We start from the raw sequence: 22813 nt of genomic DNA, 5'->3' as shown, positions 1-22813 counted from the left end.
GAAGTTAAAAAGCTCAAATAAAAACATAATAACAAAATCAATAAAAACTGAAGTTTTAAAAACATTTCATATAAGATACATATTATATATATTATTGGTCAAATGTTTGAAATAATTAAGCAATATTGTAAAATACTATTACGATTTAAAATAACTTCACTATTCCTGTGTCCATGTATATATACCAATGCAGAGCTGTGATAAACTCAGCAAATGTCATGTTCTACTCTTACTGTGATCTGTCCATAAAAGAATGTGGCTTGTTTCTTTTTAGTAGCAGCAGAGTAAGGAAGTCTGTTCCGCTCACTCTGTTTGGAGGGAACCTGCAGGTGGTCCACCATCCTAGAACCTTGTCCGGCACATTTATGACAAACAGGACGAGAAGAAGTGGCCACAGGAAGAGCATTATTCAGTTGCTCCTTGAAGCTGTTGGGTAATTGAGAGCTGAGAGTGAAGACAGAAGGGTACGCCAGTTCCCCGTCGTTTCTGGAGTGTGCCGTGGAGCTGTGGGTCGTTCCGTTAGTGGGGTCACTCTCACCTCCACCTCCAACTGTAGACCTCTCAGCTCCTCCTTGTCCCACAATGCTCCCCAACCTGGCCTGGATCTTCCATCTCAAACTCTGGAAGGCAACTTGGAAACGCTTGCTGAGGAGCGCATACAACAACGGGTTGATATCAGAATTGAACAGCACCAGCCAATAAGACAAAGTGACTGCTGATGGGGGAACGAGGCTGCTGGGACGGGACAGAGCAGTTTCGGTGGCCTGCACCAGAGCTACACTAATATAGGGCATCCAGCACAAGAAGAAAGCGGCGATGACCAAGAACAACCTCAAGATTCCATGATGCTGAGTTTGGCTGGGATTCTGCGGGCTACTACTCTGGATTTGAGCCAAGAATGAGTGCAAACGTCCACCAGCAGACTTGGAAGACATCTCAGATGGAGCATCTGGAGAAATTTCACCATTAAAATCCAATTGATCCAGCACAAACTTCCCACTCACATGGTACACCAGCTTGGATGGCGTGAAGGAGTCCATGAATGAGTGTTGGAGATTCAAGACAGATGGGGTCCTGTTACGTTGGAGATGTTCTTCCAGACTGTGAATCCTCCTAGCGTGGTACCGTGCCACACGGACAATCTTCACGTAGCAGAACAGGATGACTATAGCAGGTAGAATAAATGTTAATGAGGCCATTATGACGGTGTAGCTCAGGCTGTTGGCCCAGTTCACTGCACAGCTGTAGATGGGAGCCACGAAACTAATGTTGCTCCAGCCCAAGAGAGGAGGACAGCTGGTCACCATAGCTTGCAGCCAGATCCATAGCACTGCCAAACCTGTTCTCCATATTGTGCAGCGGGAATTGTACCGCAGACAGTCCACAATGGAGAAATAACGGTCCAGGGCGATAGCAGCAAGTGTTAAAACTGATGCTGTGCAGTACACTGAAGATGTGTAGCCGACATACAGACATAGATCCTAAAAGAGGAAGAGAGAGTACATTTTCAAAAACACTAATAAAGCATTCGATTTTGTGACTTAAAGGTGTTGCATGTAATTTTTCCATTTTAAAATAAGCTGTGGTTCTTTTAAAACCATTGTTATGTTTGTTTCAAAATCAGTTTTGTCCAGGAACTTCTAGCCAATGGCTCGAGTTTGGGGGCGGGACAACTGGTTTGGTCGACCAATGGCAAATGGAGGGGGGAACTTGTTTGGAAACAGTGATTACTTTTGCGATTCTGTTTGGTGGTGCTAGGACTTGGAAAATTAAATGTAATATTCAGTAATACTGTTGATTTAACATTATTGGCACTGTAAGATGAGAAATAATGTTTGTTCTGAATTGAGCTAGACACTAACTTTGCAACATCACAACTGAAATTGAACTGAACTAAATCAACATTGACACTAATGCTTTCTGTAGAGCAGCTCATGGCTGAATTGAACTTTCATAATTGAGACCCTGGACCACAAAACCAGTCATCGATTTATACATCATCTGAAATAAATACGCTTTCCATTGATGTATGGTTTATTAGGATAGGACAATATTTGGCTGAGATACAACTATTTGAAAATCTGGAATCTGAGGGTGCAAAAATCTAAATATTGAGAAAATCACCTTTAAAGTTGTCCAAATTAAATTCTTAGCAATACATATTACTAACCAAAAATGAAGTTTTGATCTATTTACAGTAAGGAATTTACTAAATATTTAAAGTAGGGCTTGCTGCAGCCCACAAGATCCAGGTGGCGTGGTTGGATCCACATCTAGGGGGTGGAGATTGGTAGATTTAGGGGTGGGTTTAGGGATCAGGGGGTGGAGATGGGTAGGTTTAGGTATACGTTAAGGTGGGAGATCTGGATCCAACCATGCCCCCTGGATCTTGTGGGCTGCAGCGAGACGCTCCTCAAATATTTTCATGGAACATGTAAATGTGAAATGTAAAGAATTTCCTTCTTACATTGCAGTTGACCCATCCGTTGTTCATAATGGAAACGGCCACAAATGGCATTACTCCTATTCCCACTAAGAAATCACTAATGGCCAGATTGATGATGAGGACGGAGGTCACAGTGTGGAAGGTTTTGGTGGCTGCAACAATCACAATAACCAGAATGTTTCCTGACAAGAAAGAACAAAAGCACCATAAAATGATGAATCAATTTTTAAATTCAGTTTATAAAATAATAATAAATATTTTTTATAGATTATGTGGTTATTTTTTGGACTCAGTAAAGTGTTCTCAGCTCTGAAATTTATAGCAGAGTATGTTTTGATTTATGTTTTTTATTTCTTTTTTTTTTCATGGCATCACTTTAAATGCTATAGAATTACTGTTGGTAACACTTTATATAAAAATATTAGTAGTTCATTAATTAACACTCATCATAAATCATGCTTGGATATGAACCGGTGATCTATCCTACTGTATAATAACTTTTTCCTGTTATGCAATAAATAATTTAGCTCTATATAAACAAACATAAACCTCTACATCCACCACGTTGCATTTTGCTGCACAAAACAAGAAATTTCATGAAAAATAATCTTAGTTCAAGATATATTCTCTGAAAACAAGGCTTAATATCTTAGTTCTCTTAAATGTTTCAAATTATTTATTTTTTTACTGGGAAAACAAATTAAGAAAATATTTTCTGTAATCAATCCTTTAAAATTCTAAAATTTCTGTAATTTTCTGTAATCTAATAAAATAGAATGTTTAAGAAAGAAAACCACATAACGGCACAAAAAGTCACAAAATTCATCAAATTGGTTGCTAACACTAATGTTTGTGTTGTTTTTCGTCTAAATTGTCATTCTATAGGTGCTATGGATTTTGTTAGCATGGTTTGAATTATCAATTAAAACTATTTTCACAAGACACGTATTCTTTAAAAATATTTCCTTTTCCATGTTACAACTAATAGAAGTGAACAAATCATCAGTTCCTCAGATACTGTTAGAAATCAAGGCAAAATTTCACATGGCGACTAACATTCAAAGACATTAATGAATTGTGTTGTCGAGTAGAGTACTGCTCACCCGTGACTGCGCCCAGACTCATCAGCACCATCAGAGTCTCCAGCACCAGACGTGCCCGAGGCCCCAAAACCGTCGAGTTCCTCACCGCTGTCCGCATCTGAAACTCAGCCCCATCTGAATCAAACCACTCCTGAGCAGAGGACTCCATTTAAAAACATTCAATCTGATATGGAAACTCTCTGAAGAGGTATACTGATCTTATGTGCGTCACAAGCAACCTGGCCATTTAGTTTTAAATAAGCCAATGATCCTTCATAATGCACAATGCCTGAGAATATATTACAATGCTCAATCAAAACAACTCCTCTATACTCCAAGCAGACAGTTTGCTTCTCACTGCTCTCTGCTTTGTGTGAGCACCTGACAGTGCTGTTTAGTATCTCCAGGGTCCCTCCATCAGCCAGCGGTTTATCTACGGCGATGACAACATGGAAAATCAAACGCTTGACTTGCGAATTACACCGCAAGAGAAAACAACCAGTTGAATATCTGGTTCATTTAAATCATCTGCTTACACAGACGGTTAGTTTCACAAGAGTTTACAGTAGTTATGGATGTAATTGTCACTTTTGCATTGCATTTTTCCATAATAAATGTGTGGGAACAAATATGATTCATGTAAATATGAATTAAATATTAACAGGGCACTCATTCTGAGACAGAGATATTTTTGAAACTGTTTATTTAACCTAAATTCTAAGCAATATTAAAATATTTCATTTCAAATATAAGATAATATACAAATTCATTAAACATCCCTTTTAAATGTAATACAGAGTAAAAATAAAAATTTGAATGAGAGAATAAGGGGCAACAGATGGTAGTGTGGATAGATGTAATATTTAAACATGAATGGTGCGGTTTCTAATCAAATTTGGGGAGCCTTGTCAAGCAAAATGCCTCTTATGACTTACTTAATTTGCATAAACACAACTTTCCCTTAGAAAAAAATGGGGTATAATGCAAATCTCCCAAATACAGGGAGATATTTTCTGCTAAAACACAGAAAACTGTTCTGCAGTTTTACGACCCAGTGTTCTGTCCTAAATGCTGGCGTGTATATTCCCACACCAGCAGGGCGGCGCTGACGTGCACGTTGAGGGAGCGGGTGACACCGTGCTGAGGAATCTCCACACACACGTCCACCAGCTGCAGCAGGTTTGCAGGAATGCCTTCTCTTTCATTACTGTTCAGAGACAAACAGACACAAGCACCAGCCTAATAATTTGGCTAATTTGATTTATGAACAACCAAAAAGAGTACAGCAGTAACATTTGACCATGTTTAAAGACCGCATGAAATGGCTAGATCTGCAACTTTGATTCCTGTACTAGTTTCAACAGAAATATGGAACATATAAACCATGAAAATTTTGAAACTCTGGGGACAAGATGAAACAACAGTATTTTTGGTTAATTTTCCTGGGGGAGAAAGATTGTACATTTTAAAATGTACCCAGAGGTGTTAGTGAGGCCAGCAGGGGGTGCTCACCCTGTGGTCTGTGTGGGTCCTAACGCCCCAGTATAGTGACGGGGACACTATACTGTCTAAAAAAAAAAGCACCGTCTTTCGGATGAGACGTTAAACCGAGGTCCTGACTCTCTGTGGTCATTAAAAATCCCAGGATGTCTTTCGAAAAGAGTAGAGGTGTGACCTCGGCATCCTGGCCAAATTTCCCCATTGGTCTCTGACCATCATGGCCTCCTAATCATCCCCATACACTGATTGGCTTCATCACTCTGTCTCCTCTCCACCAGTAAGCTGGTGTGTGGTGGGCGTTCTGGCGCACTATGGCTGCCGTCGCATCATCCAGGTGGATGCTGCACACTGGTGGTGGACGAGGAGACACCACCCCTCACAATGTAGAGCGCTTTGAGTGCTTAGAAAAAGCAGAAAAGCGCTATATAAATGTAATGAATTATTATTATTATTATATCTACAAAAAATGATCAACTTTTAGAACTACTCTACTCCACTCCGCTCCACTCCACAATGTGTATATATAAGCTTATTGTGTTTACTTTTAGGAGTAACTAGAATATGGATGACTAAAAAATTTAATATTTATTGTTTAAAAATATTCATAATTATATAAACTGTTATAAACAGTGCCCTCCATAAATATTGGAACAGTAAAGTCAAAATTGCTCTGTTGGCTGTGGAGTCAAGACATATACAAATATGATTAAAAGATGAATATGAGACAAAACTACAGAATGTCACATTTTATTATTGGGTGATTCAACACATAGATGTTTTACCAGCTAAGAAGTTCAGCACTTTTAGAGTTTCATCCCTCGATCTGATGTGAACATAAGTATTGGAACAGTTGCCTCACAGGTCTTTCTAAGTGATCAGCTGTCTCCAGTTGCATTAATTCTTCAGATATTAAAAGCAGGGAATGTGTCGTATCAGTTATATCCATTACTTCTGTATTCTGAATCTTGCATTCGATGATGACACACACAAACCAGGATGAAGATGAGGGAGCTGACTTTGAGAGAAAAGCAAGCAATTTGGATGCTAAAAGAAAAGAGGAAGTCAATTAGAGCTCTAGCAAAAACAAAGGGCATGGAGAAATCAAGAGTTTGGAAACCACCAGCAACCAACAACGACCTGATCGGCTGAGAAAACAACAGTAGTTGATGACAGACAAATCATAAAAGCTGTGAAAATGAATCCTAAAAGACGTATCTGTAAAATCACCAACAACTTCCAGAAAGCTGGGGTGATGCTCTGACAATCTACTGTCCTCAGGAGACTTTGACACAGAATTACAGATGCTACACAGCAAGATGCAAACCTCTGACCAGCACCAAAAATAGAAAGGCAAGATTAGAGTTTGCAAAAAAGCACAAAGGTGAGCCAGAAGAGTTTTGGAACTGTGTTTATGGACCGATGAGACAAAGATGAACCTTTATCTAAGTGATGGGAAAGCAAAAATGTGGAGAAAAAAGGGAACTGCAAATGATCCCAAGCATACAGCCTCATCTGTAAAGCATGGTGGAGGTGATGTCATGGCATGGGCATGCATGGCTGTCTCTGGAAGAGGCCCTCTCAACTTTACTGATGACTTAATGTATGATGACAGTAGCAGAATGAATTTGGAAGGGTACAAAACCATCTTGCCTACCAATATTCAAGAAAATGCCACCAGATTCATTGGGAAGTGCTTCATATTGCGTCAGGACAATGACCCAAAACACCCTGCCAGTTCAGTCAAGGAATTTATAAGGGCAAAGAAATGGAAAGTCTTAGATAGCCCAAGTCAATCTCCAGATTGTCACCAGCTGAAGAGGAGAGTAAAGGCAGAAACTCCCCAAAACAAATAACAATTGGCATTGGCTGCATTAAAGGCTGAGAGAAGTATTTCAAAGGATGAGACCAAGAGTCTGGTGATGTCTATGGGTCACAGACTCACTGTGTGATTGTGCGCAAGGGATCTGCAACTAAATAATAGCTTTTAATCTTTTATATCTGCCTTATGTTCAACTGTCCCAATACTTATGCTCACATCAATGAGTGGGATGGACTCTAAAAGTGCTGTTCTTTTTATTTGGTAAAACATGTATGCATTGAAACGGCTAATAATAAAATGTGACATTCTGTAGTTTTGTTTTATATTCATCTTTTAATGAATATAAGACAATTTTGCAGACAATTCCACAGACAACAGAGCAATTTTGTCTTTACTGTTCCAATACTTTTGTATATACACACACACAAATATTATTAATTTATAAAAAAAAAAAAATAATAATGTTAAAGAGTCTTTAAAATGGATTCTGTAAAAAAGAACCGAAAAAAAAAAAAATTCTGTAAAGGTTACAAAAATTTTAAATAATAAATCTGACTTAAACTGGCACTATCATCCTGGAAGAGACAGACTAATATATCTACTAAAAGTTAATGTGGTATTTGTACATTTAAGTAACTTTTATACATACACTAGTATATCACTGTCCTAAAAGCTTAAATTAAAAAATTAAATAAACTTAAATAAAAATGAATAGTTTTGTATAGTACAGGGTCTTAAAATATATTCTGTAAAAATGCAGAAAATGTGAAAGTCAGTAGTGCTGTTTAGGACTGCCACTCAGTGCACGGGTGCAGACTGAACTAATAAACCAAGCTTTTAAATAAGAAGTCTGATTTAAACTGCTGCTCAATAGCTTTGAATCAGTGGGATAATCAGGCATAATAATGCAGCGATTCACACACCTGCTGCGTACAAAACATCAGGTGGCTTTACTGCCTCTAAGACAAAATGATTCAGCAAGAGCAATAATGAAAACCACACACACACACATTCTTTCAAACACACCTTAATTGTGATTAATATACTGAATCATTGGTGTTTCATAAACTGTATGACAAGTTGATTATAAACATATGGTCAACAGCTCTTCTTGAGAAATATCAAATAAAAAGCCTTTTGGGATTCAAATATTATAACTTTATAAAAAGACACCATTTCAACGTAGCTCGACATTAAATATTCAAGTATTCAGTGCATCAACAGCTACTGTAAAATGTGAGATTCTGCTCCTTTATTGCTCGGTTTTGACAATCACTGCCAAAGCATCACTGATCTTGATGGTTGATGCTTGTTATATTATGCAAAACAAAATTAAAAAATAAAACAAAAAATAAAACACTGAAGCTGCTACATCACTGCTCTCAGACTGAATGATGGTTGATGTCTGTTGTAGGTGTAAATTGTGCATTTATGTAGGGTGGTTTTGCTGATGAGCGCTCGGCATGTCAGGACATGCATGTCTCTTTCTCCAGCAGTGTTCTGAGGTGAGGAAATCTCACAGGGAGAGACACATCAATTAACCTCATATCACTAAACTGCACCGTCAGCCTACACTGAGAAGCTTCTATTTTCACATCCCTTCACAAAGACTATCCTGCCCTTCAAAACAAGTCATCAAATCAAAGACCACTTGTTTGTGTGCTGCATTCATATAAAATGACCTCAGTCATCTTTTTGAGTCACTGATCTTTAAAAATTTATAATTATCTTTACATTAGACAAAATAAAAATTCAAAATGTGGTTGTCAAGATTTACTATGGTTACACTGCTAAAAATGATACCAGTATATCATGTCAGAATAAGTTTTTCATTACTTAAACTTATAATAACTAAATCTTTAATTATAAAAAAAAAAAAAAAAAAAAAAATGTTTTTACTTTTTTTTAATTATAGAAGATTCAGCTCAACTGTACAGCCAATTTAATTATACTTAAAGGTGCTGTATGTAGGATTGAGGTATTGTGAACTAGGTGTTGCAGTCCAAATTCAAAATATTGGAGGGGGGGGGGTTCACCCGGCCCCTCCTCCTCAGACTTGACGCACACGCAGGTTGCCAGATTAACGACACCAACAGGAACAAGCGCACATTACAATGAATGAAATGTAATACGCTGCGTATTGCCACCCGACTGGCAACCTGGGGTGCAAAAAAACAATTGTGTAAACTTGCAGTGGGCAGGTTTCACAAACCAAAACAGAGACCACCAGTCCGGAACGCACATTTTCAAAGGAGAATAACTGACTGTAGCATTGTTCTTCAGATAAACAAGTATGTTAACTTAGCATGTTTCTTAAATATCTGCAAACATATGGTATTTTTATGCTTTAGTAGAGTCAAAAACTTACATACAGCACCTTTAAAAATTTAAGGCAGCAACTGATTTTTTACTCCGTACTCTGCTGGGACATTTCCTAATATGACTGAAATGCATATATTTTTGAGTATATAGACAGAATAGAGGTGTTGGTATACCCTAGTAGTAGGAGGCTTCTCTCAGGAAACGTGTAATCTTGTAAACTCTGGCTGTTGGATGTTTGCTCCACGCCTATTACCCAGTATCCCTCTCTCTTCTTCAGCTGCAGGAAATCTGACAACTCAGCTGGCTTCACCTGGAAAATTAAGGCATATTACATGAAATTTCTGACCGGCTTCATTAATCTTGACAGATTCAATCAATGTAATGCTTATATTCTCGCTCCACAAAACCGGGCTAGAGCTTTTGACGGTTCTGTGTAGTGTATGTATTTGGCTGATGTAATGCATGATTATGATGAATAACATCTCCAGGCTTGTTTCAGCCCACACTGTTATGAAAATATGAGTATGTCTTTAAAGATGCAGTGTGCACTACTAGTGGCACCAAATGGAACTGCAATCTGTTTGTTTAAGCAATATGACTCTGTGGTGTCAGTTTGTGGGCAGGGTTGCCAAACAATGTATAGCATTGAAAATTGTATGAAGGAACTAGGAAGTCACTATTTTGAAATTCTGATTGCTGTCAGATTGGATTTTAAGCAATAGATATATTCGTTAGGTCAAAATAAATGGAATAGGACCGACCGTACAAATACAAAACACACACACACACACACCTCCAGCATCGGCAGCCACAACTCTGAAGACACACTAAGGGCCTGGAACTGTTTGTCATTAACATGTCGCAGACTGTCCAGAACCAGAGCTTTGGCCCCAAAGATCTCACACGTCCTGCACAGACCTGCAACAGACACTTGTAGTTTAGACCTCTGATGGTCTTAACAGTAACATATATTAAATTCATTAAAAAACGGAAGCCTTAAATTGATAAAAACTGACCGTCAAGGCATTTATAATGTTACAAAAGATTTCCATTTCAAACAAATGCTGTTCTTTTCAACTTTCTATTCAGCCAAGGATCATGGTTTCCAAAAACATTTTAAGCAGCACAAGTGTTTTCAACTTTCATAAGATGAAGCATATTAGAATTATTTCTGAAGGATTGTGTAACACTGAAGACTGAAGTAAAGGCTGCTGAAAATTCAGCTTTTCCATCACAGGAATAAATTATATAATAAAATATATTCAAATAGAAATTGCAATAGTATTTCACAATAATACTGTTTTTACTGTATTTTTGATCAAATATATATCGCCTTGGTGAGCATAAAAGACTTCTTTCATAAACGTGTATATAAAAAAGGATCCAGATTCACAGTTGACCGCTTTAATATTAAACCCATGAGTGGTTTCTTCTATCAGTTTTATTAAACCCAACTAAGCACATCAATATTTATTCAAGAAAGGTAACGGAGATAAAACTGCATGAAATGAAAACCATACGCCTATCAAACCAACAATAACCAGCTTGTGCAGAATGTTTGAATGAATGAGATGAATGAGGCTTGTGTTAAAACTGATTTGTTTGGTGACTCAGAAGAGATCCGAGTCTGTTGTTGCGGCAATGACGACATTCAGAAAAAATAAGACCAAACTTAATGTAAACAGAGTGAGACACTGTAATATTCATCACAGAAAGAATGAAGGCCATCACAGGATGTATTCTTGTGTTAAAATTAGTAGATGGAGCACAATGCAACTAAACAGAAGTGCATTTATAGGCACATGTACATGGAACAACAATAAAAAAAAGTGACTGTATTAAAACTGCCACTAATTTTTATTGAGAGGAATAATAACAGTAACAATACTACTACTACGTTAAAAATAGGTTTTTTGTAATGCTACTTCTAATAATATGTATAATACATGTGCATTTCAAAGTTATTACATTTTTATGGCATTCAATGATAGTGATTCATTATAAATTTATAGCTTTTTGTTTATAATTTGTTTATGGTTTAGAGATCATTAAAAACTTTATTGATAACTCCTTGTACTACTATAACTAATTAGTCTATTTTATTGGTCTTACCACCCAGATTAGTGGGCTTGTCGATGAGAGATGCGACGACCAGTAGGTTGCTGGTGAGTTTGCCCAGGCGTGCTGCTCTCTGCTGGGCCATGAGCTCAGGCTCCTGCTCCTGGACACTCAGCTTCCACGGGGTGATTTTCTTCTGAACTTCTGCCCAGCGCTCTTCCTGCTCCAAGTCACCTGTCAGACATGAAACATTTGTGTTTGCTTAACATTTCAAATATTGTATTGCTTTCGCCCTTCTCTTAACAAACTGAACATGAGAGCTGACAAGACAGAAGACGGTCTTGTTCAGCCCCATCTCACTAATGTTTATGGAACCAAGGAGTACAACTATAGATTTTTAGTTTCTCGCTGTTTTCATAAATGTGGTGTGGTTCCAGTGCTCTGCTGCCCTCATGTGGTGGGTACCTTTGTCCTGCTGGATCCAGTCACCAGGCTGGAGTTCACAGAGATCCGTCCCAGGGTTCTTCAATGGCAGGGCGGCACTCATTGGGAAGTAAACAAAACTCTCAAATTTCCACAGTGGAAGCCACTCATCTTCTGCCAGCTCTGAGAGGCAAGGAAAGATCTGGAATATTGTCTGGGGAAGCAGAGAATGTGAATTTAACAGCACAGATTGGATCAGATTATACACTGAGGTCTGTGTGTGTGTGTGTGTGTGTGAGAGAGAGAGAGAGAGAGAGAGAGAGAGAGATCTCACCTCAACACTGTAGTCCCTGATTGGGTTGAAAGCACTGAAGAAGAAATGGTCCTGGATTCTAGACCAATTTTTCATTGCATTTCTGTGGGAAAAAAACATCAAAAAACACTTCTTTTAAAATACCTGATATCTCCAAGTTTCTTATGATAGTCTAAGAGAACCCTGGAACATCAGTCCTACAAGTTGGTTATAATGCAGAATTGCAGCTCCATTAACACTACAAAGCCTGACACATAATACATTAGTAAAAAAAAAAAAAACAACCAAATACTCATACCTGATATTTCAGGCTTTTATGGCTCATATATTATGATATAAGAGAGAATATGGAGCTCATAGTCAAAGAGGAAAAAACTTCCCTTTTATTCAGAGGCACAAAATGAGGAAAAATATGGAATTTGGTGCAGTTGCAGACATTTATATGACCAGAGAGTAAAATAAAATTGTAATGGAAATCAATGAACTCAAAAAAAAAAAAACATATAAAATGCATATAAATATCAGTTGTCCCTCTATATCTCCCAATAATGTCTTATTTTGTCTTATGTTATTATTAATAATAATATGAACAATAATAAGATATTTAAATGCTGTTTCATGATAAAAGCTCATTTTTATTGTGGGTGGCAAACAATATAAATGCAGTGAAATACATGATTGAGAGATGAACACAAAAGCCTGATGTACCATATTTAGTACTCACATTTTAACATTGTTTTTTTTTTTTAATTGATGAATGGATAATTAAGTTAACCTAAGTAGCTTCAGTCCAGTAAATGTTCATCTTATTTATGTAAAAAAAAAGAAAGTATAATTTCAATCAGAGACTGTGTACAACAGTTTTTTCAGCAAAGTTTTGATCATGTTGATCATTTTGAGGCCTTAGAAATTCACGTATCAAATATGATACAGCAAGCTTTATTGGGTTAATGAGCAAATCTTTTCTTACCCGGTGTTCTGCATGGCTTCAGCCTGATGTAAACAGGCTTTGACCACTGTTGTCAGTCCACCTAGGTTTTCCTCTGGGAGAACACGGGCGTCCTCCAGCTCCCAAACCCTCTTAAGTGCGAGCAGGGCATACAGACGGATGCTGAAATTATGATTGAAACACCACTGCAGGCTCACCTCCACCGCTCGAAGCCACTGCACCTCCTGAGAAAAACACCAGCAATACAGTTAATGCATAAAATTGTAATATTATTTGCAAAGAAAGAACTATTATTACCTCATCTTGCACAGAAATAAATATTACCTTATCTTGCAGTTTTGGGAGGAGGACATTCAGGTGCACGAGGACAGAGAGAAAAGTGCAAATGCTTGTTTTTGTCTTCTCATGATCCTGCAAAACAAAGAACTGCATGGTTTACAGGAAAATGTCAGACATGTCTACATAATTGAAACTGATGTGTGTAATATTTCAGATGTTAAAATACTTTCTTCTGCCCTAGTTTAAACTAGTTATTTTCTATACTCTGTTTGATTAATAAGAGACATTCAGGACTGGTTTTGTTCCATATATGCTGCATCTGTTTGTAGGTTACTGTTACTCACCAGACTAAAGCTGTTCCACAGGTTCTGGATGCGAGACGGGTTCTGATGGAGGACCAGGATCAGGGTCCACTCTATCAGATACTTGACAGATGCTTGGTTACTGCAGAACCCAGCCTCACAAACGTGACTTAACACACACTCTGACACAAACTCCTGTGACAGATAATATCAAAATGCTGGACTCAAAATTGCGTACATAGAAAAGTGCATTTACCATAAAAATGTAAGGACAACATTTATTATTATGATTGTTTCCACTTTATTATAGCTATACAAACTTAAATAAATAATTAATTAAATTCAATAAATGCAACATTTTACCAACAATTACATTTTAACAAACAATATTTATCTTATTAAGTGCCAAACAAGTTTCTATAACTAGCTCTTTGTAGGGATGTAATCACATAGTGTTTATTAAAAGCATAATTCAGAAGCAACACAGCCATCTGACAATATTAGAATCTGAACTGACCAAAAACCTTGAAATCAGAGCATCTCTAGTACAAAGTGGATTAATATGCATGCGTGTGTTGGTGTAGAGATCTAACCGGTCTGAGTTTATGCAGTAGCAGCAGGAGCGTCTGCCACACGCGGTTCTTCACTCTGTGCTGGATGGAGTTGCTATAGTAACGCACTTTGGATTTCGAAATCTCAGCATCCTGAGGGAAGGAAAAGAGACAAAGGAGGGAACTTTAAATCAAAAACACATGCAAAAACCATGAGATGGGACTTTCAAAACAAAATCAAACAAACACTCATTGTTTTCAGGAAGAGCTTTCGTTAAGAATTAAACACCCAATTTCCAGTAAGAGCTGTGGTTAAGAATTGAACACAAACCTTCCTCAGTAGTCGTTGCACGAGCTCTTCCATCAGACGCTGGTGGAGCTGATTAGATGGATTCAAGCGGCAGAGGAAAGCCAGAACACACACTCGAGGAAACTGATCATCCCTGTTATCACTAGAAACAAGATTCAGAATAATAAATGTATTTGAACATGCTATGAGGAAAACATATTCTGATTCAAGGAGTTTTGTAGCACAAAAATAGTCAATTTGCAAAAGTCCACAATGCTTAGTCAATAGCTATGTTTCCATCCACCTATTTTTATACGCATTTTGGGAAAAAACACTGGATGGAAACACCAAGATGCACAAATTCTAAAAATGTGCATTAAAAAAAACATAGTTGCACTCAACTAAGTAGGATAAATGTATTATCCGGTAAGAAAACATGCGCATAAACTACAATAGAAACAATTTTACCAATAAATTCCTAAATATGCATCAAAAAAGACGTGACTCTTAATGCACAGCATCTGAAATACTAGATTTGTCATTCTAAAATTCTTGAGCAAGGTCTCATCAAAGTCCTTTGTTATGATTAACTCCAAGAACTGCGTTCCCAAAGAGCAGACTCTGAAAATAAGATAACATGACTGTCGTGCGTTTCGTCTGCGCGCTCTGAAGCTCGTAACTTATTGTATACACAAATTATTATATGTCTTCTCCTATTGCAGCAAATTTAGTTTTCTTCATGATATTTAGCGCAAGTTAATCAGGAAGTGACTATTTTTTTCTCTTCAACTCCCTGGATAGAAACGGTGCTTTATTTGCAAATGTTTTATGTGATATTTCAATTTTACGCATAAGTTTAATTCGGAACTTTGGATGGAAACATCGCAAATGATGTCATCTTCAGCTGTATAGTCATATACCTGTCTGTTTCCTCAGCAACAATATTTTTTTCAAGAATATATAATGATTTTTTTTGCAAGTTTCCATTCTATTAGACACAATGCAAATGGCTAGGGTTGTGGTTTACCTGTTGACAGCTGTGTTTGCTGCACAACTATCACCAAGTTGCTCAACATAGCTTTGAACCTCCTGAACAAGCCTGAAAGCAAAAGTTAGAAAATTACTTTTATTTTTTTTTCATCTTTTTTTCTTAAAAATTTGTAATTTCTTAAATCAAGGAAATTTTAATAAAATATTATATATATATATATATATTATTATTATTTTTTTTTACATTTATATTCTTAACATAACTATTATTATTAATATTAATAATGTATTTAGTACAAAAATAATAAGTACCTAAATAAATATATGTATTATTTTACTAGTTTGTATACAAATACTTTTTAGCATCTGTTTTTTGTGTGCACACTCACCTTTGGTCTCTTCTGAACACTGGGCCGTACACACAGGCCTCGGTCAGGATGTCGAGATGTAAGAGAGCCGTACTGAACACAGCGTCTGATTGGACACCCTCTGCTGCCCCAGAGGGAAGCCAAGTCTCGCAACAATGCTGGATCACAACATTAAACACTCCTGATCGGACCTGAGCCAATTCCATGATCTCACTCACAATCTGCCAAAAACCAGAAAGCTTTTAACATATACACTAAGCTATATGTTTTTTTTTTAATCACAAATGGCGCAAGTGGTCTTTCGGGCTTTTCCCTGACCTGTTGTATGCAGGCTGTGATTCTGGGGTTCTGTTCCTCCGTGAGCTGCAGAAGGCCCTGCTGAAAAGCTAAGCGCACAAATCCCTGCAGCGTGGACCAGAAGTCACGAGGGTTTGTGCTCAGAGCCTGAACCACCTTCCATGATGCACATATGGCCTCAATGCACAGAGATTCATCACACTGCACCACCTGGTGGAGAAAATAGACCCAACAACTAAACACCAGTTCACATCACACAATGCACCACGTCCACAAAAACGTGGCAAAAAAAATGCTGTCAAATGAGTAATCACGATTAAATCGCAACCAAAATAAAAGTTTGTTTACATAATATATGTACGGTATGTGTACTGTGTATATTTATTATGTATATATAAACGCACACTCATATATTTTGAAAATATTTACATGTATATACATTTATATTTTTTATTATATATAAACTTAACATTTTTATTAAATATATACATGCATGTGTTTGTATTTATATATACATAATAAATATACACATTACACACACATATGTTATGTAAACAAAAACGTTTATTTTGGATGCGATTAATTGCAATGAATAATTTTATGTATTAATTTACCATTAAAAAATTTAATAAATAACAGTTAGATCAAAAATAAACAAATCATAATTTTTAAACTTCAAAATGTCCTGAAATTCCTGACGTTTTTTGTTACTTATAATTGTTCAGCACAAAAGAACATGTATTTTTTTTATCAGTTTAAATCTGAAATGTTAATGCAACAAAACCAATAAACTGAGAGGAGAACTGCAGCCCACCTGTGTTAAGACTGATGCCATGAAGTCCAGCACCGGCAGAACAAGATGACCAGGCAGTAACGCCAGAGCATGCACAGCAGCCTTCAGGACCTCAGGAGCCCGAAGGGTCCCAGCAGATTTCTGCAGAAAACTCAGACACGTCCACTGATCTCGAATAAACTGGGCCACAATTCGCCCCCAGTTCTTCAGCACGAGACTGTCCACTGAATCACTGGAATAAACAAACAAAACTCATAAATGAATACGTCACAGGAAATCGTATTTTGAACAAACATATAGATTTTTAATTCCAAGACCTACAGCAACCAATTGCTTATTTAAGAGCTTGAACAGACCTGACTTTCACAGTTGTGGGCTTCAGTAAGGTGCGGTTGAGATGCTGAGATGATGAAGGTGATGAAGGGTAGAAGTAGTCTGTCAGCGAGTGAAGTGATCTCATGGCCTCAGACCGGGAGTTCAGGACAACTCGATCAGCCATGTCACACAACAGAGCAAGTGTGGCCATACTGACCACTCTCTGAACCTGCCCTGACAAAGATGGATTCTAGAAAAACACAGTTTAGATCTCATTTCATCAGAAATTTACATCCACAAAATGTTTTACAAATGTGCTTAAGAATAATCTAGAGTAATCTAACATCCTGTTTTTGTAACAAGGGTGTCATGCTGCTTTAAAGTAACTAACAACTCACTAAATCAGGGGTCACCAAGTTCGGTCCTGGAGGGCTCCAACCCTAATCAAACACACCTGAAGCAGCTAATCAAGGTCTTACTAGGTATATTTGAAGGCAGGTGTGTTGAGGCAAGTTGGAGCTAAACTCTGCAGGACACCGGCCCCCCAGGATCAAGTTTGATGACCCCTGCACTAAATAGTTACATTTTACATTACAAATGAAATAGAGCACATACATATTTAAAATAAACATGCACAAGTTTGGGGTCAGTAAGATTTTAGCAAAAGTGCTCACCAAAAAACACAGTAAAAACAGTAACATTGTGAAATATTATTACAATTTAAAACAACTACTTTCTATTTTAATATATTTTAAAATATGTATTTGAAATAGAAATATTATGTATTATAATTGTCTCTAATATCACTTTTGATCAAAGCCTCCTCAATCAAAAGTACACATTTCTTTAAAAAAAATCTTACTGACCCCAAACTTCTGAAAAGTAGTGCATTTGTGGTAATTGTAATTATGATGAACAGAGTTTGAAGAATCAAGCCCATGTTGAGTACTGCACCTGTTCAGAGGGTTCATTGAGGATCCTCAGGCAGTTTGTGGTGAGTTTTGGGATGTAGTTTTGCTGCAGATTTGATCCGTACCAAGACACAGTTGAATAAGTGAGAACCAGCTCCCTTAATACTGAGAGATAAAGATCAGACCTCTCCACATCACATAACTAGAGAAAGAGAGAGAGAAGACCGGTAGCTGGTTTCAGATGGTTCAAGATGGTTATGTACTATCATAAGCAACTAGTCTAAATGGTTAATGGACCCAGGTTTAGATCTGGTAAACCATCTTGGTCAGCGGATCAGGGCTGGTAGACCAACTTGATTCCAGTTTTGATCATCCAGACCTAATTTTTCTGGCAGGACCAGAACTATTACATGTTATGCATAAAAAACACTCACCTCCCTCAGTTCCCCGCTCAACCTTCTCAGCAGAAACTCCTGCACTGATTCCACCGCGGACAGCATGTGTGTCTTCAACGCGACAGCTACGACATCCTCTACAAACACTCAAACACACCAGATTCAAGGCATGTTTAAACACGGCATGTTTGTCTTATTCTCTCAAACACAACACACCATTCTCCTTCTCTGTATCCGAGCGTCTGCGATGCAGCTGCAGCAGGCACAGCAGTAACTGCAGGCTCTTATCCGTCTTGTGCAGCACCAGATAGACGTTAGTGCTGAGTCTCCGTAAAACGTCCAGAAAGGGCTGGAGAAGCAGTTCTAGACCAGGTTCCTCACTCCTGGTCTGCTGAAGGTCAGCTGTCAGCAGTACAGCTCGTGCCAGCAGCTCGGCCTCACCTGGATCAGGAAGACTTCCAGTCTGATCTGCCAGAAAAGAAGAAATATTATACACAAAGCCTAAACAAGAAAATAAAACTGTGAGATGTGCATCGAGCTAGGTGGAAAATGTTTGGAGCCATGTTATTTAAATAGGGTAGATGATATTGACCTTAAAATTATTTCGGTTGTTGTTTGACAGTTACGTTGTTCCAGGATTAAAATATTAAGGATGTTAATGCAGAAACATGTCCAATATTGCTAAACTTTTGTTCTGTATTTCACCTGAGCTGGCTGGAACTGTGAGAAAGGTCCTCAGACGCTGCTGGCCGTAGCTGAATATAGAAGCTCCATCTCTGTTTGAGGTTTCAGCGTGAAGCTCCTCAGAGGAACCCAAATCGCTGTCGGTCAAACGAAAACAGCCTTCGTTAGCCTGGAGCCAATTACACAGCTGTGATAGGAGCAAAGTTTAACATGTTGTGAAAATTAGTTGCGTGATCAAATACTTTTGCAAATTGAGCAGACTTATGAATTCTGATTAAGTTAATAGACTTTCACCTCTTTCCAAAGTGCTGTGCCCCAACATAGAGACTCATCAGCTCGAAAATGTACAAGAAAACCAAATATGTCATCTAGAGACACCGCTGACTGCCAAAAACAAGAAAATCAGTTAGAAATCCATTCGGTCCGATCATTAAATGAGCCATCCTGACCATATATAATAATACAACCTGTAAAATCTTTAATAGCACATGATACTATATTTTTAAGAAATACATGTAACACTGAAACACTTAAAATCTTATTTATGATTGTGCATATTCAAACTTGACACATTAAAATTTCATTTAATATTTTGGCCACATAAATAACAACATTTGTACCAAATTTGCCCAGTTTGGCCCTAAATAATTTTCTTTCCTGGATGTAAGCTCATTTTCTCACTAATATGAAGCATAAAAGCTTGATATGATACAAAAAAAAAACATGCAATTTTTCAAAATAACTTCTCTGAAGGTTCAATAAACTTTTTCATTACATATATTTTGCATGTGTGTGTGTATATATGCAGCATAGATAGATAGATTTATTTTTTTACTATTATTTCATATGACAGACTATACAAGGGTAGCTACAGTACCACATCTGTCAGACAGAGAGCAGCCTGGAGCAGAAAACACTGTGAAGCTCCTCTCAGAAGAACCTGGTGAGTGATCATAGTGCAGCGGAGAACTTCTCTGAAAACAAAAACATGAGCAGATTATGTGAATTACAAACACATTCATTACTGCAACAAATCACATATGTTACAGATGTTAGTTTAATAAAATAGATCAGTTTGCGTCACAGGATGATTCCATTTGATTCCAGCAGCTAGTACTTTGTACCTGAATGCATGAAGTCCGTCAGATCCTAGTGAAGGACAGGGGGGCAGACAGGACAGGGCCTGGGACAGAAAGAGCAGTGGGACTGCGCACCAGTGCCGTGAACCCAACCGCTGAATGAGCTGCAGCAACACTGAACCTGACCAAACAACAAAAACAATAGCATGAATTCTGCTGTGAAATTGCACATTTCAGACCATAGCCTAAAACCCAGAGACCAAAACATGTCCACAAACATAAACTGGTTCTCTTTACCTCTGTTCTCTTCTGGCAAACTGTTGAAGAAATTCACCATGAAAATTTGGAGTTTTACTCCCAGCTCTGGACAATCTCTGATGTTCTGCTGTGGTGCTCTGTGGAAACAAACATTTTAAGATTGAGACCCAACAAACTGTATTAAGTAATACAACCTTACCTAATTTGAAAATGAACTCCTGACAATAATTACCTGTGATAGAGAGAGCTCTCTGCAAGAACATCCATGAGAGGACCGATAACAAACTGACAACCAGAAGAACATTCATTATCAATAAGTGCATTTGCAAACTATTTTACTTTCATAATGCGACATATTTCTGGGTTAAACACAATTTTTAGTTCCAGTATCTTATAAAGCATAACACGGATGGATGGATGGATACCTGTGAGAATGCCAAAGCAAACGCAGGACGATGCAGTGCTTTGAGTTCTAACAGGTGATTGACTCCTTCCTTCATTACTGCCTTGTTCTCACTGTGAAACATGCGCTGATACACACACAGCAGCCAGGATGGAGAAAACAGCCCACCTGATAATAGAGAGAGTTGGAGAGCAAGATCAAGCAGAGATACAAGACCAGTTAGCAGTAAACTGATATTATGCCATGTGCTGCCACAAAAGACATTCAGCTAACCATGGATGCCAGTCACTGTTGTCTCAACAAGCATGTCGATCCTGTTGAGTACAGGTCGAATCACGTGAATCTAAAAAAAAAAAAAAACTAAAATAGATAAACAATATAAAACACACTAATGCAAAATGCAGTTCACAAATATTTATTTCCATAATAAGGCAAATATTCAGATCTTTTTTTTTTAATGGAACAATTTATTGAACCTTTAGACAAAATATTCAAGAAAATCTTTTTTTTTTTTAAAGTGTTGTTGCTGAGTATTATATATGGCTCATATAGTATGGAGCTCATATCTTAGGAAAAAAAACACCTCAGTTTTGTTTAGAAACTTAGGAAAATATGCAATTTGGTGCAGCTACTGATATTTATATGGCAAAATAATAAGATGAAACTCTGTAGGTCAATGAGATCTTTACAACAGTATAGCAGACAACTTTACATTCATCCATATAAATATCAGTTGTCAATGCATAGTATGGTAGTTTGCTATTCTTGCCAGTGGGGTTTGTGAATCCGAAACAAAATATTCTTACCTGGTTTTCTTCTAGAGTCTCTAATACTAGAGCGTAATCTTCCCAGAATTCCTTGAGTAACTGCTTTTTTTCTGGAGTCCATCTGAACAGGATTTCATCTGCAGAGATCCAAGAGATGTTTGTGATTTCTAACACTGTTCACACACACTATGGGAGATACTGAACGTTGTCTTACCGGTGTCAGGCTCCTCGCTGGTGAACACATCTTCTTTCTTGATTTCCGCCAGGGCAACACACCTGGTGAGTAGGTAAAGCGCCCGTTTGCGGGTCACACCATCCTTGTGGGTCAATCCTGCCTGAATTGCCTTAAGAAACCTTTGAGATCTTCTAGGGTCCGGCCATGTCTGAGAGGTTTCCGAGGAGTAGAGGTGGTCAGAGAGAGCAGTGAGACACAACAGAACCCGAGCTGATACTGATTCGGTCTGATCTCTCTGATGCCATGACAGTAAATCATCCCATATCTGATGTAGGACCTCTGATTCAGTGTCTTTATCGCAGGACTTGAGTATGGTGAACCAGATGCGGACTATGATTTTTGAGATTATGGAGTCAGAGAGATCTTTAGCACAGCAAAGGGTGCAGGACAAGGTCCTGGAGATGATGTCTCTGTCATAGGAGATGCTGGATAACAGCACTGCTGTGACTTCAATAGCAACATCCATGTCGAACCTGTTGGTTTCATGGTTGCCATCATCTCTCGCCATCAGCACAGGCAGAAGAACATGACTTACCTTCTCAGGTACATCATCATGGGTCTGACAGGTACTGACACACACTGCAAAGAGTCCACAGACAGCGCAGAGCAGATCTTTACCTCCATCATCTGCGCTGGAGATCGTTTGCAGTAGCGGCATGCATTGATTCCATATCACTGACTGCACTTTACAAATAAAGCGCTCCTCTTGTGATTTATTGGAAAGCTCTTGGATCAAAACAGTTAGAGCCTGAATCTTCTCTATGTCGGGGCGTGTTGTGCTTGACCACCATAAAGTATTGAACAAATCCTCGGGATCGGGATGGTGGGACAAAAGGGTGTTTATCAAAAAATTGGACATTTTCTTACTAGCCCTATTAAGTTAAAAACATCCACAGCTTTAAAATAGCTAAAAACCGGTTCGATGCTTTTGCCTGCAACACACACGTGTGAACCGCTGTTTCTACTTCCTGAAATATAACGTGAC

General features: G+C 37.9%; 2 protein-coding genes across 2 annotated transcripts; both read right to left on the bottom strand.

The window, feature by feature from the left end:
- Positions 1-206: 206 nt before the first annotated feature.
- On the bottom strand, positions 207-3697 carry LOC306884207 (5-hydroxytryptamine receptor 1D; the record flags this gene model as incomplete). The annotated part of the gene is made up of 3 exons (XM_079439926.1): positions 207-1481; positions 2468-2628; positions 3550-3697. 3 exons carry the CDS (start codon positions 3695-3697, stop codon positions 207-209), a joined length of 1584 nt encoding a protein of 527 aa, XP_079296052.1.
- Positions 3698-4221: 524 nt separating this feature from the next.
- LOC306883933 (putative methyltransferase TARBP1) lies at positions 4222-22805 on the bottom strand. Its single transcript, XM_079439463.1, has 29 exons — positions 21808-22805; positions 21633-21730; positions 21100-21169; positions 20849-20994; positions 20656-20708; positions 20463-20560; positions 20211-20346; positions 19964-20060; positions 19381-19470; positions 19108-19273; positions 18619-18870; positions 18442-18539; positions 18051-18209; positions 17138-17346; positions 16803-17013; positions 16010-16198; positions 15713-15912; positions 15361-15432; positions 14376-14496; positions 14087-14197; positions 13536-13688; positions 13237-13323; positions 12934-13136; positions 11985-12066; positions 11693-11864; positions 11282-11461; positions 9963-10087; positions 9343-9479; positions 4222-4735 (listed from the first exon to the last, which is right to left on the bottom strand). Exons 1-29 carry the CDS (start codon positions 22685-22687, stop codon positions 4573-4575), a joined length of 4758 nt encoding a protein of 1585 aa, XP_079295589.1. The 5' UTR covers positions 22688-22805; the 3' UTR covers positions 4222-4572.
- Between the last annotated feature and the right edge of the window lie 8 nt (positions 22806-22813).

The sequence above is a fragment of the Barbus barbus genome (assembly GCF_936440315.1).
Source record: "Barbus barbus genome assembly, chromosome: 18".
NCBI classification, from domain to species: domain Eukaryota; kingdom Metazoa; phylum Chordata; class Actinopteri; order Cypriniformes; family Cyprinidae; genus Barbus; species Barbus barbus.
This window is presented reverse-complemented; position numbering and strand designations above follow the sequence as displayed.